Source organism: Lathamus discolor, chromosome 3 (genome assembly GCF_037157495.1).
Source record: "Lathamus discolor isolate bLatDis1 chromosome 3, bLatDis1.hap1, whole genome shotgun sequence".
NCBI classification, from domain to species: Eukaryota; Metazoa; Chordata; class Aves; order Psittaciformes; family Psittacidae; genus Lathamus; species Lathamus discolor.
Window position 1 is genome coordinate 65,539,180 of NC_088886.1, and position 12,923 is coordinate 65,552,102.

Here is a 12,923-nt window from a genome sequence, read left to right on the forward strand (position 1 = left end):
TTACTTCCCTCATGCTCTCTTGCTCTATAGTCTTCTCATCTATTTAATCTATGTAATGTTTTCTGCATATCCCACTGTGTGTTCTGCTTGGTTTGCAGTATTTTCAGCACCTTCTATATTTCCTATCTTCTTTACTTCACACTGCCTGTTGGCATACTTTCTCAATACCATATAACTTGCATGGCCAAGAAGCAGACTTTTCATTAGTGTCTGGCCAAGCAGCTCCAGCTATTGGCTATCCAGTAACATCTGAAATCTATTACTGCCTCTGTATCTCTTCAAGAGCATATATATAGGGGATTTTTCAGTGGATTATGTGGAATTTCTGATCTTCATTTTACTTGGCTTTAAAAGAATAAATCAGTCTGAAACTTGTAACCTTTACTTCAGTATTTATGGTTTCTTTATCCTGACTGGTAGTTTGAGCATTGTTTTAAACAGCTGCTGAGGTTTGTATCTACATTTTAATGTACTGTAAGTGCAGAGATTTAATGTGCTGTATGTTCAAGATTTGCCAGCTTTTATTCAGATGAGATTTGCAGTCCAGCAAAGAGTACAGAGCTGTCAAACAGCCCACACTGAATGTCAGTTCTTAGTTACACTTCTAATACCTGTACTAGTCAGGAACAGAACTTCTCGTTTATGTCCATGTTCAAAAAGATGTTGGCAGTTGCCCAGCCCCGGCGCCCTCCCCAACCTGTGTTTATGCTGTAAGGAAGCCAGATGAAATATTGCTGCTTATTGCAGGCTCCAGATTATTGTGCTTACTTTCCCTTTCAGCTCGGTCAAGACAAATGTGTCTGCTCTTCAGCAATCTTTGCTAATGGATCAGTTGATTTCACATGTGTACTTCCTCACTGAGAGCCTTCCTGCTGACCTCCCCATGTGCTGGGTGCCTGCGGGCTGCTCCTGGGAGGGAAGCGCTGGTTGTAGCTTTGCTCCCTCACTGTAAAGAAATGGCAGACGAGCACCAAAACCATAATTCAACTTTTTAATTGTGGTATCACACAAAGATGCCAAAGGGCAGGGTCATTAAGGTGGTAACTTACCCTTGCATCTTTCACTGTCTATTTTGTGTTTTTTTCACTTAAATTTCACTGTATATTTATATTGGGGTTAAGCAACAGTTGTCCATTTCTGTATGTTACCAATTCATTTGCACTACCTGATTAACCCTAGTGCTTGTCTTACAACAAGCATACTGTTTTTTCTCTTTAAAGAAAGAAAAACAGAATGCCAAACACACACACTTTGTTATGAAGAAAGATTTAAAGCCTTTTGAGGTGTACTGCTACAGTCTCACTGTGGAGGGGTTTTACTAGCTCCTATCTCCCTTAGGTAGCCCTGTTTGCATCCTGGCCCTCTTTCAGACAGATGGCTTTATGCCCTCTAAAATCTGCAGTGAACTCTTGTGTGATTTTAATTACAAAAGCTTGTAGTTAAAGGTTCTACAATCAAACAGAAGCACAGCATGCAAAAAGTACTCTGCAATACAGCTGTTCTAATTGTGTTTTGAGGTTCAGCCTTATTTAAGTTTTATACAGGGAAAACAGTTGCTGCTAAATACTGCTGATCTAATACAGGGAGAATACACTCCAGAAGAGAATATTCTTCCTTTTTATACAGAGTTGAGTAAAGCAAATGGAAGAAACCACTGAACGCAGCTTCACACAAATAAGTATTGCAAGAGGCAACACTGGGAAACTTTGTGTGCTTCTCTGGTGAAATCCTGTCAGCTAGTGGGCTTGATTTATTTATTTTCCTTTCTAGGTATCATTGTAGCTTCAACAACTCTGATTCATGTACTTGAATGAGTGATCCAGGTGTTTCTAAGGTGAATGTCGGCTCCTGCAAAACTTCTTTCTCATGAGTAATAGTCTTGATCCAAATGGGTGCAGTATTATACAGGGCATACAGAACGTGTGGTTTTGTTAAAGGTAACTTGCTGTCAAGGAGTGTCCAGATTCCTCTCTGGTGGGAACAACCACTTGCTGACCAGAGCTATTTGGAGAGAAAACACACATTGTGAAGAAGTAATGTTGCGAATGCCCCATCCCTGGCAGTGTTCAAGGCCGGGCTGGACGGAGCTTGGAGTAACCTGCTCTAGTGGAAGGTGTCCCTGCCTGGGGCAGGGGTTGGAACTGGTGAGCTTTGAGGTCCTTTCCAAGCCGTTCTATGATAACTGCATTGATTCTCTGCTGAATACACTATGTATAGGAAACTGTTAGGGGTTTATAGCTCTAGCATGCTTCTGCAGAGCTGCCTGCTAACATCCTGTGCTGGAATTGTCCTTTCATCCCTGTTCTGCTTTCTCTGAGTATGGAAACAGGACAATTTAGTTATTTCTAAATAGCAGTTAAAGTAGTATGCCCTATATACAGTTATCTCCCCATTCTCCAGGCTCTGGAGCTACAGTGCTTATGGAAATCTTATTTTTACAGGATTCTATAGTTTTTCTACAGCATTATGTAACTTTCTGCTGAATTTTGCCTCTGAAGTCACTTTGAACTCTCCAGCATTTTCTCATGAAGAAGGTTTGTTTGAATTGAAGGATGTGATTCAAGCACTTCTCCCTCCTACTGCAAGTACAGTGCATATCAAAGTGTGATTTAATTTGCAGCTAACCCATCTCCAACTGAGCTGGTGGCTCAGTATGCAAGGGGAACCCAACAATGCAACAGGGACCACACCAGGCGTTAGCTGCTGGGGAAGTTGCTGACAAGTTCCTTAGTATTAGTGTACATGTGAAGGTACGGGAAAAAGGAGCAGAGGGAAAGAGACCATATCACCTTCCTGAGTAACCAGTGTATTTTACAACAACGTAATTTTTAAACTCGAAGACAAGGGAAGGGAGACCAAAAAACAAACCAAAAAGAAAATAAAAAAGCCCCAAATGTTTCCTAAGCTAATAAATGTAATGAATGTCTCTAAAACACAGCAAGGATCTACGGAAATTTTTACAGAATACCTCATTTTTAAGAGGTGTTTTAAAATCACAGAATCACAGACTGGTTTGTGTTTGAAGGCACCTTAAAGCTCATCCAGTTCCAACCCCTCTGCCACAGGCACCTTCCACTAGAGCAGGTTGCTCCAAGCCCCTGTGTCCAACCTGGCCTTGAACACTGCCAAGGATAGGGGAGCCACAGCTTCTCTGGGCAACCCCTGCCACTGCCTCAGCATCCTCATAGTGAAGAAGATCAATTCCTTGTGGCAGGATTTACTTGGGTAATCCATGCAAGCTCATGATGGATTTCAGTTATTTTCTAGACTGTATTTTTAGCAGTGGCCCCGTGTGACTGCATGGCAGTATAATTTATGAAGTAGGACACAACTCCCTAATTGTATTTTACATTGTAAATTTGTACACACTGTTCACTGCAGTGTTCTGCAGAATAAACATTCTTCCTCTTTATGGCGGGGGGGGGAAGGTCCACGTCAACAAGACTGATCACATGCTTAAATTGTATCTCTGAGATATAATTTGTTTTTTGGCAAACACATAAGCAAATGTTTCTCCAAAGTGGACAATGGTCTTGGGCAAATTCCCCATTAGTTGCGGGTCTCTTCCCCTCTGCCTCTTCCTAGACTTTGGCTCAAAATCCTAAGCAAGAAGACCAAGAATGCTGACCCCTCAAACACAGAGGACACACAACAGCACCATTGGCATGTCAGAGGGGAACATCTGCCTGTTAGTACTCCCTGCTCCCAGTGCTTGGGAATTAATGAGAAAGAAGAAAAACAAAGCTCTGGCATTCTGAGAAACTTTAAAACAAAATAAGGAATGGGTCGCAGAATGTCCTTGCAGGAAAACTTTCCATAGAAAACCTTCAGATAAGCCACCAAACTTCAGGCTTGTTGGACTGCATTGTGTGAATGAGTATGATTCAGGAAAATAGGTTTAGGTTGCAGTTAGGGTTGTCTTGGGAAACAGTGTAACAGTTCTTTCTCTCAGGTTTCCTCTGTGGGTGTCCTAACTGGCCCCTTTGTATCAGAAAGTAGGACCTTTCTCAGAGGGAACTGTCAATTTGTTGTGAAGCTATTTGATAATGAGATTCTTCTGTGTTTTCGAAGTATCTTAAAGCTCTGATTTCAGATGATTTCCCATGATTTCCGATGCCAGACTGGTCTGTTCTCTGTCATGAACATAGTCAAATATTTTGAGTTGAAAACATAATTCTGTTTAGTTCTCAGTCTAAATTTTTGGACTTGGCTTTTCCTGTGAATTGGATGTTGGTTGCCTTTTGTGTGTGTTGAGTTGGAGAGCTTGAGGAGGGAACTGTGGCACTCCCAGAGTTTTAAAATGCTCCTCTTTCCCCACCTCATGTTGCTGTCTGCAGTCATGGTGGCAGTGGTTGTTAATGCAGCTTCCAGCTCTTTAGAACTGGTGAGGTTTGGAGGTGGCAAAGCACTTTCCTACAAGTAAGTCCCTCACTGGATTACTTTTGCATATGGGGTTTTGTTGTTTGTTTGGTGGGTTTCTGTTTGTGTGTTACACAAGTCTCTGTGTACTCAGGTTGTGTGAAATGCTCTGAACCAAAGTGCGGGATTTTGGTCTCATCTTTTACAATTCTGTGGGGTTGTTTTTTGTATTTTCCCCATGATTGAGCAAAGGCACAGGAAAGTTTTAAGCCTTGGTATGGAATTTATTAGCTTATGAGAACTACTCTTAAGTCTGGTCTTTCTAAAACCAAAAGATCATCTGTCTTTTCATATATCAGTATCTCAGATTTCTGAAGCTTTCTGATGGCAGTGAGGCATTAATGCTATCTGAATGTTCATGACAGTGTTGCCTTTGAGTTTGGAAGCTGGATTTCCTGGGCTGAATGATAAGCATGGCATGCATTAGGCTACCCAGGAGTCTTCAAGCTTCCCAACTAGCATGATTCAGTCTGTCTGACTTGAGTGTAGCAAGAAGCACTTATGTCTGGTTCAGCAGTTTCCTTCCTCCTCCTCGCTGTGTCATGTTCAAGCCTCAACAGAAAAACCTCTGTTGATACTGGCAGTGCACTTTGGTTATGAAAACCGGACATTGTTTTCCTAAGCAGCACTTAGTTGTGTATACTCGAGTTCATTGCCTTGGTTACGGTTTACAAGGAGGTTTTGTTAACTCTGCCAGCTGAGCTGCAAGGGTGCCAGGATGCCCACAGCAGACAGGGATGATGAAGTGAGATGCATGCGTAGGGCTTTTTCTGTCTTCATGACTTCATATGGGTGTTATTCCATGGAATTCTTATTTTATAGGCTTCTGGAACATGAGAAGAACAAGATTCTGAACCCTCAAAAGAGGCAGAGAAACCGAACTTTCCTGCCAGTATGAAGTTCTTGCCATCCTTTTTCTCCACAAAATGAAACTTGCTTTGTCTGTTACCAGCGGTTGGAGGGACAGTAGTAAATGTGATATGGAGGGATACTGCCAGAATTCTGAGAATCACAGACTCAGGCTGGAAAACACTTTGAAGACCTTCCTTTTGACACTGCTCCCTTTCTTTGAGTTAGAGGTAAAGGGACGCAGTTCTGCGAAAGTGGTTTTTAGGATTAAGACCTGTGTTTGTGGAGGAATGTGTGGTGTTGTGTGCAAGCACGGTGGGGTTTGCATCTGCATGTTTGCAAAAGGGAAGTGTGTTCCACATGGAGAGGTAAGCGCAAGTCTGTGTCATCACAACCGGAGCTGCTGTCCTAAGCACAGTCATTCTGGGGGGGAGGTTTGTGGGGTTGGTTTGTGTAACGTTTGCTGCCTTTTTTCCCTGCTCAGGCATACCCACAATGAGCTCACAGTGAACCCTCCCAGCTTCCTCAAACTGAAAATCACTGGCTTCCCCCCTACTTCTACATCTCCTGTTTACCTGCTTTTCTCATGCTCAGTTTAGCATTGTATTCCACGTAATGTGTATTTCCACCATGAACATTGTTCCTGCTTAGATATCTCCCTGAATTAATGTCATTCTTACAAAGTCCTACTTCAAATGGGAAATGCACAGTTATGAGAGCTGTGCACTGAGTTAATGGTATTTCATAGAGTCACAGCCTGGTTTGGGTTGGAAGGGACCTCAGAGCTCACCTAGTTCCAATCCTTGCCATGGGCAGGGACACCTTGCACTAGAGCAGGTTGCTCCAAGCCCCTGTGTCCAGCCTGGCCGTGAACACTGCCAGGGATGGGGCAGCCACAGCTTCTCTGGGCACCCTGTGCCAGCGCCTCAGCACCCTCACAGGGAAGAGCTTCTGCCTAAGAGCTCATCTCAGTCTCCCCTCTGGCAGGTTAAAGCCATTCCTCTTGTCCTGTCCCTACAGGCCCTTGTCCAAAGCCCCTCTCCAGGTTTCCTGTATCCCCTTTAGGCACTGGAGCTGCTCTAAGGTCTCCCCTTAAGGAGCCTTCTCCAGGCTGACCCAGCCCAGCTCTCTCAGCCTGGCTCCAGAGCAGAGCTGCTCCAGCCCTCGCAGCATCTCCATGGCCTCCTCTGGCCTTGCTCCAGCAGCTCCACATCCCTTTTGTGCTGTTGCCCCAGAGCTGGATCAGGACTGCAGGGGGGGTGTCTCCCCAGAATGCAGCAGAGGGAGAGAATCCCTTCCCTGAGCTGCTGCTCACACTCCTTTGGATGCTCTTTTGTGCTTCTTCTCCAGCCACTGCACCGATTATCCTACAGTCCCCACTGTCCCACTGCAATGAACTTTTGTACCTGAGAAGGCAATTCCGAGAATGATTTCAAAGCTCCCAAACTCCTTTTTAAGCTAGAGGAAGATAACCCCCAGTACCAACACAACACTTCCCCTTTAAGCATATATATACTCACTCTCCAGGTTGCACATCCCAGCATACTGGCATGTAACAATCAGACACTTGAACAGATGCTTATAAATCCATATCCACACTGAGTAGCAGTTGCAATGCAGAAATAAACCATGAAACTGTTGTTAATTTGCTGCAGTTGTATCCCTGAGGTGCCTCGGGTTGTGCCAGAGCTGAGCTTAACCCAGGTGCTGACCACTGGAGAGGCTGGTGTTGATTTTAGTCTTTAAGCAACAGCATCACACTGTAAGCAGTTAGTTAAATTTAAAAAAGGAAAAGGAGCAAAAGAAAAGGCTGGGAAACCCATCAGGGAATGGAGCTGGGGTGTGGGAATGCTGCGGTAGAGGAGCCAGGAGTAGCAGCTTCAAAAAGGCTCTTGTGATGAGCTGGGTGAGCCTAAAACACACCCAAGGGAGAGACAAGAGGGATTAGAGGACACAGGTGTTTGTAAATGGCACTAAATGGGACAATACCCCAAGAACAATGCAAGGCATAGTCTGAGCAGAAATCTTGGCTCCACAGAAATCAGTGCCATGCTTGAGTTCACCTGATTTGAGTTCCCCCTGGTTTCACTTGTTGCAGGGACCAGAGCTCGGGGAGGAGGAATCTCCCACCTCAGGGAGAATTACCGAAGTTTAAGCAGCTCATTTTATCCATTGCCATTTTGCAGCAGCAACAATAGAACTCAAGAAGAGTCATCTCTTCCTGGCACCAGATTTTCTCCGGTTGCAGAGACAAGCACAACACATTGCCCTTTAGCAACTGAACCCTGTGCTCTCCTTCCCAGGCAGAGGGTGTGGGTCCCGGAGCCTAGCAAAGCCTCCACCCAGCAACGGAGCTCAGTTTCCCATGTGAGCTGGCAGCCCAGTGTGGAGAATCTCTTTTCCCAGCGCTGCCACGCAGCTGACAGTGTTTTAGCTAATTTGGATGGGCTGGCACTATTTTACATGTGGGGGCAATAGTTCAGCTGGATTCATTTACAGTCCCTGGACCCCAGCCGTGTCCCACTGTCCCTGAAAAGGCCACACACTCTTCCTTTAAATAAAGGACATTACGGATGTCTAACTTGCACCCTGGCACAGGGAGAAACCCTGCTTAAGGCAGGGAAAGTATTGCATTTGTAAAACGGACTGTGGTTTTACTGAAGTCATAGAATCCGAGACTGGTTTGTGTTGGAAGGGACCTTAAAACTTATCCAGCTCCAACCCCCTGCCATGGGCAGGGACACCTTCCACTAGAGCAGGGTGCTCCAAGCCCGGTGTCCAACCTGGCCTTGAACACTGACAGGGATGGGGCAGCCACAGCTTCTCTGGGCACCCTGTGCCAGCGCCTCAGCACCCTCATTGTCCCCATCATCACCCCTCTTCCTTATGTTTAATCTCTGGCTTCCAGTTTAAAATCATTACCCATTGTTTTATTCCTACAGGCCCTGGTAAACAGTTTATCATTCCTTTAAACCCCCTTTAAGTACTGAAAAACTGTAATAAGGTCTCCAAACCCTTGAGCCTACCTGTTATTTTTTCCTTCAATACAGGGTAAAGGACACAACTTTGCTTAAAAAAAGTAAATCTGAACTGTCTTAAGTCCACTTCAATATGAGTATGAAAATAAACTGATAGCTACAGACATAATAGATGATCCTGTGAAGCAGGAACATGATCACATGGCTCAAAAGTACTGTTTTTTTTAATTGGACAAAGTCAGTCTTAAGCTACTCTGAAAGCTGTAACTGGAGATTCAGTGGTACACTGTACCCTTGTGTGAAGTTTCTTCTTGGTGAACCTGCTAGCTGGAGGGTATGATGGGTATGCCTGCATAGCAGAATAGCCAAGATGAAAGGGGAAAGGGAAGCTAGGCAGTATAATCTGCCCAGCACACTTCATAGGCAGTCAACAGAGACAGCGTCTGTAAATTAAATCTGTGTTTCACTGACGCCCATTTCATCCCCAGGAAGGTTGATACTGGAGCAGGCACCAGGCCAACATAACGTGATCAGGAAACACTTTCCTGTTCAGGTACCGTACCTACAACCCTAAGCCTCTTAAGGCTGAAAAGGTTCCTGCTCTGCTGCATTTCTCTTACCCTTTGTCATCAAGAGCAAAGAACACCACAAGTGTACAATAACTGCGGGAAGATGCTGGCATGTCCTGCCCCAGCTGAGTGACCTGCCTGGAGATGCCCCTGGGGATTGCTACTGCTCCTGCAATGCCCAGCAGGTCCATCCTCTGTGGCTGGCCCTGAATCCCACAGAAGTTGAGGCCTAATTCCCAGACACTGCTCAGCATTTAATTTTGGTGCAGTAAACACTGTCAAGCATTGCAAAAAGCCCTGTTGTCAGCTGTGAAGAAGGCACTTCTGGACTACGGCAACTCACCCCAAGGTAGCCAGGGTCAGGCTCTGGGGTTAATTCTTCCAATGTGCCTTGCTTATATGTAGAAGTTTTAATAGAGAAGGGGAGTGACGTTAACCATGTAAATCTGAAGCATCGTAACTCAGTGTCATGGTTTAAACCACTATTAAGGACAAATTATGCATATTTTCATCTTATCTTAAAGTAGACAATTTGTTCTGGTTTTCTTGGTTAATGAGAATTATTCCTCCTCCTTACATTCACTGGTAAATCTGTACCAGTACTGTACTATCTGTCACTTAGAAAATATGCAAGAGATGCAAGTACTTCCTATACAAGGCATAAATTACTGAGGACCCCCACATACACCTTTTTCTAATTACTTTCTAAGTCCATACAGCAGCAAAAATACTTGGTTTTATTTGGCTTACTTGATGAACTATAAGTAAGGTATTCTGCATACCTCAGGGTAAATTCAAACATGTTAGTGTCCCACTGACCTGGTGGGTAAGGAACTGAAGAAGCGGGAGGTCTTTTTAATACCAGCAAACTTCCATTTTTCAGTAACACAGAGCTCACAGCATTCAAAATGCACTTCAGCATGTCTGAATTGATTTGACATGAAGTGAGGCCCATTCAGCTGGGATTTCCAAGCAGGTCCTGGCAAATTTTGCTAGAACAAAATTCTCTGTATTCCTACATACACACTCGCTGCTCCTCCTGGCACTTGACACTCCGCTGGATCCTTCAGACAGTGCTAAATAAAAACCAAGTGCATACAATTCTGTAACTACAGGAGCTGAGCCATAATCTGGGAAGCCAGGGGTGCATTTTACTTGATTGCTTGCCAAAGCCATTTAGCATCATTCAGGTGAGAGCAGTTAGCTCTCTCTCCGTCCTTGCCTGCTATATCACTGTCACTTGGGGGAGCAGGGCAGTACTCACAGAACCTAAAGAGCATAGTCTGAAAGTGGGTATTAATCTGTCTCTTCTTTTTTTTTACCCCCTTAAAAAGCTAGTGTCTGTCTAGTCATACCTATCTCAGAAAGATGGTCAGAGGAGCTGAAGCTTTGCTTAATATGAAGACAGGCTGAGAGAGCTGGGCTGGTTCAGCCTGGAGAAGAGAAGGCTCCTTAAGGGGAGACCTTAGAGCAGCTCCAGTGCCTAAAGGGGCTGCAGGAAACCTGGAGAGGGGCTTTGGGCAAGGGCCTAGGGCCTAAAGGCCAAGGGGAATGGCTTTAACCTGCCAGAACAGGGTAGACTGAGATGAGCTCTTAGGCAGAAGCTCTTCCCTGTGAGGGTGCTGAGGCGCTGGCACAGGGTACCCAGAGAAGCTGTGGCTGCCCCATCCCTGGCAGTGTCCAAGGCCAGGCTGGACACAGGGGCTTGGAGCACCCTGCTCTAGTGGAAGGTGTCCCTGCCCGTGGCAGGGGGTTGGAACTAGATGTGCTTTGCGGTCCCTCCAGCCCCAACCGCTCCGCGGCTCTAAGCGCGCCCTCCGGAGCAAGGACCAGCTCCCCCCGCCAGCCGCGCACACCCGCCCGCACCCGCCTGCGGCCTCCCCAGGGCCTCCCCGGCAGCGCCCCGCCCCGAGGGCCGGCCCGGCCCGGCCCGGGCTGCCGGCTTCCTGCGAGCGGAGCGGGAGCGAGCGGCAGCCGCGGCCATGGAAGCGGTGTCCGAGTGCCTGAGCCCGGCCGCCCGGGAGCAGGTAAGCGGGGCCGCGGGGGCAGCAGCGCGGGCGTGCCCCGGGCGGGGCAGCCCCCGGGAGAGCCCGCGGGCGTCCCCTCCGCGAGTGCCGGCGCTGGTTCAGCCCGAAGGCAGTGACCGAGGTGCTGGGGAGCGTGCAGGGGGTCTCCGCGCTCCCGTGCGCGCTGTGGCTCGGTCGCGTTCTGGGGGCAGCGTGTAACCGGCAGCAGCTCTGCGGTGGGGCTGGTGGGCACCTCCTGCCGCTGCTGGCAGCTGCAGGAGGGAGCCAGTGCTTTAAGGGCTTGCTTTTGAAAATCGGAGGTAAAACACGTGGTGCTGGCTGCTTGCTGCGGTACGGGAGCAGATAGGACAGCTGAGCCTCTTAGGTGTTTTCTGAGCAAACTTTCAGAGCAGCCCCGTGTGACTGTAAGCTGTTAATGGGTGGATTAGTCATCTGCTGACATAAACCGTCACCCTGGGTTCACCGCCGTGGCTGTACGAAGGGATAGGAGCCGTTTGACAAGCCTGTCATGGGCCTGTCTGTCTCACCAGCAGTGCTGGGACGTGGGTATTGGAAGGGAATCTTTGAGTAGGTTAAGGCTCGTGAACGTGTTGGCTTTTAATACTAACTCGCATTTAAGAGAAACGTGGGGAGTTAAGCACGATGCGGACTGACCGAGCCCTACATGATTCATAGGCTCCTCGTCAAGTGGTGCAAAGTATGTTTGCATTTATAACTCAGATGCAAAAAATGCCAGGTGAATATGCTCGTATGACCTCTAAGCATACAAGTTATTTATAGACTCTTGCTTGGGTGCTGAGGAGGGCATGAAAACTCATGGTGAGCCCCTGGAACTCACTGTTTTATGTCACCTGTAACTGAAGTGAAGGTGGGAAGTCGTTGCTGTGGGGTAGAACTAGTTTACCTGACAGCTGTGTCACAAAAGTATTATAAATCAAGTGCTGCTTCTCTAAATAGACTTTAAACTCAGTCAAAGTATAGCAAACCTTACCAGATTTCTTTTGTCTGATGGCGTATAACTTGTGTAAATAGAGTGAATAGTTGTTTATCATTTGAGGAAGAGCCTTTACATGCACAGTAATGGAATGCTTGCCCCAAAAGTGACTTGCTGGCTTCGTCCTAAGTGTGTTGGCAAGCAGTTTGAATCAGCCTGAGAATAGTTACTGCAGAAATACATAATAGTAGTTGCATACAGTAAGCAGGTGTAATTTAATCAGGCAGTCTTGTGTTTTAAAGCTGCTCTGACAGTGGGATCAGAGAACTCTGTCTATGGTTTGGTGCTGGCAAACTAACACTCTGTCCACAAAAAACCATGCTACTAACTTTGATTACTAGTCTTAAAAGCAGATAATTTTGTGCACGTTGGAATTAAGGGGTGCTTTGTATAGATCGAAACCTCTTATATGCGTAGCTTTGTGGCAAGTCAACAGTCATTTTTCACTGCTCAAAAAAGCGCATAATTTCCTGTCTTTGTTGGCTGTTTCTTGGGGCTCCCAGTTGAACAATGAGCTCTTAGGCATTGCACAGGGAATGCACACCTTCAGGATGTGTGTCATTAGCCTCTACCTAACAAAGTCACCTAAATAATTCTGTCATCAAAATGATAATGAATGTGCAGCTTCTCTGTCACTGTGCTCGCAGCCAGGAAGCTCTCGCTTCCGTAACCGTTGTGCACTATACACCAGGCCCAGCAGCACCGGCTGCGGGTGCAACCAGACCTCTGCTCGTCTTGATGCGTGGGGTGTAAAGCCACGAGAGGGTAACTCCTCAGCAGATGCAGATCTCGCACCCCTACTTCTCCCCACTTCCTCGTGCTGCAGACAGCAGCAGACTCCTCTCACCCTTTCCTGCGGATACCAAATAACCACACAACTGCAGGCTGGGGGAGACGGGCTGGAGCAGCCTTGAGGAGAAGGACTTGGTCAAGAAGCACCCCATGGCCCTGTTCCAGTGTGCACTTGAGTGCAGAACCCCGCCGTGTGCTGGGCTGCACCCCCAGAGCGGGAGCAGCAGCTCAGGGAGGGGATCCTGCGCCTCTGCTGTGCTCTGAGGAGACCCCCACCCCTGCAGTCCTGACCCAG

General features: G+C 46.8%; 1 protein-coding gene across 5 annotated transcripts in view; it reads left to right on the forward strand.

Moving 5' to 3' along the window:
- The window catches only part of LRRFIP1 (LRR binding FLII interacting protein 1), a 108,869-nt gene that overhangs the window by 26,827 nt on the left and 69,119 nt on the right, over window positions 1-12,923 (forward strand). For 2 of the 5 annotated variants that reach the window (XM_065669628.1, XM_065669627.1), the window contains exon 1: window positions 10,738-10,842. The exons of the other annotated variants lie outside the window; for them this stretch is intronic. In XM_065669628.1, coding sequence (XP_065525700.1) covers window positions 10,798-10,842 — 45 coding nt within the window. In that variant the 5' untranslated portion in view covers window positions 10,738-10,797. Of the gene's footprint in view, window positions 1-10,737; window positions 10,843-12,923 lie in introns of those variants that run through there. 5 annotated transcript variants of the gene reach the window in all.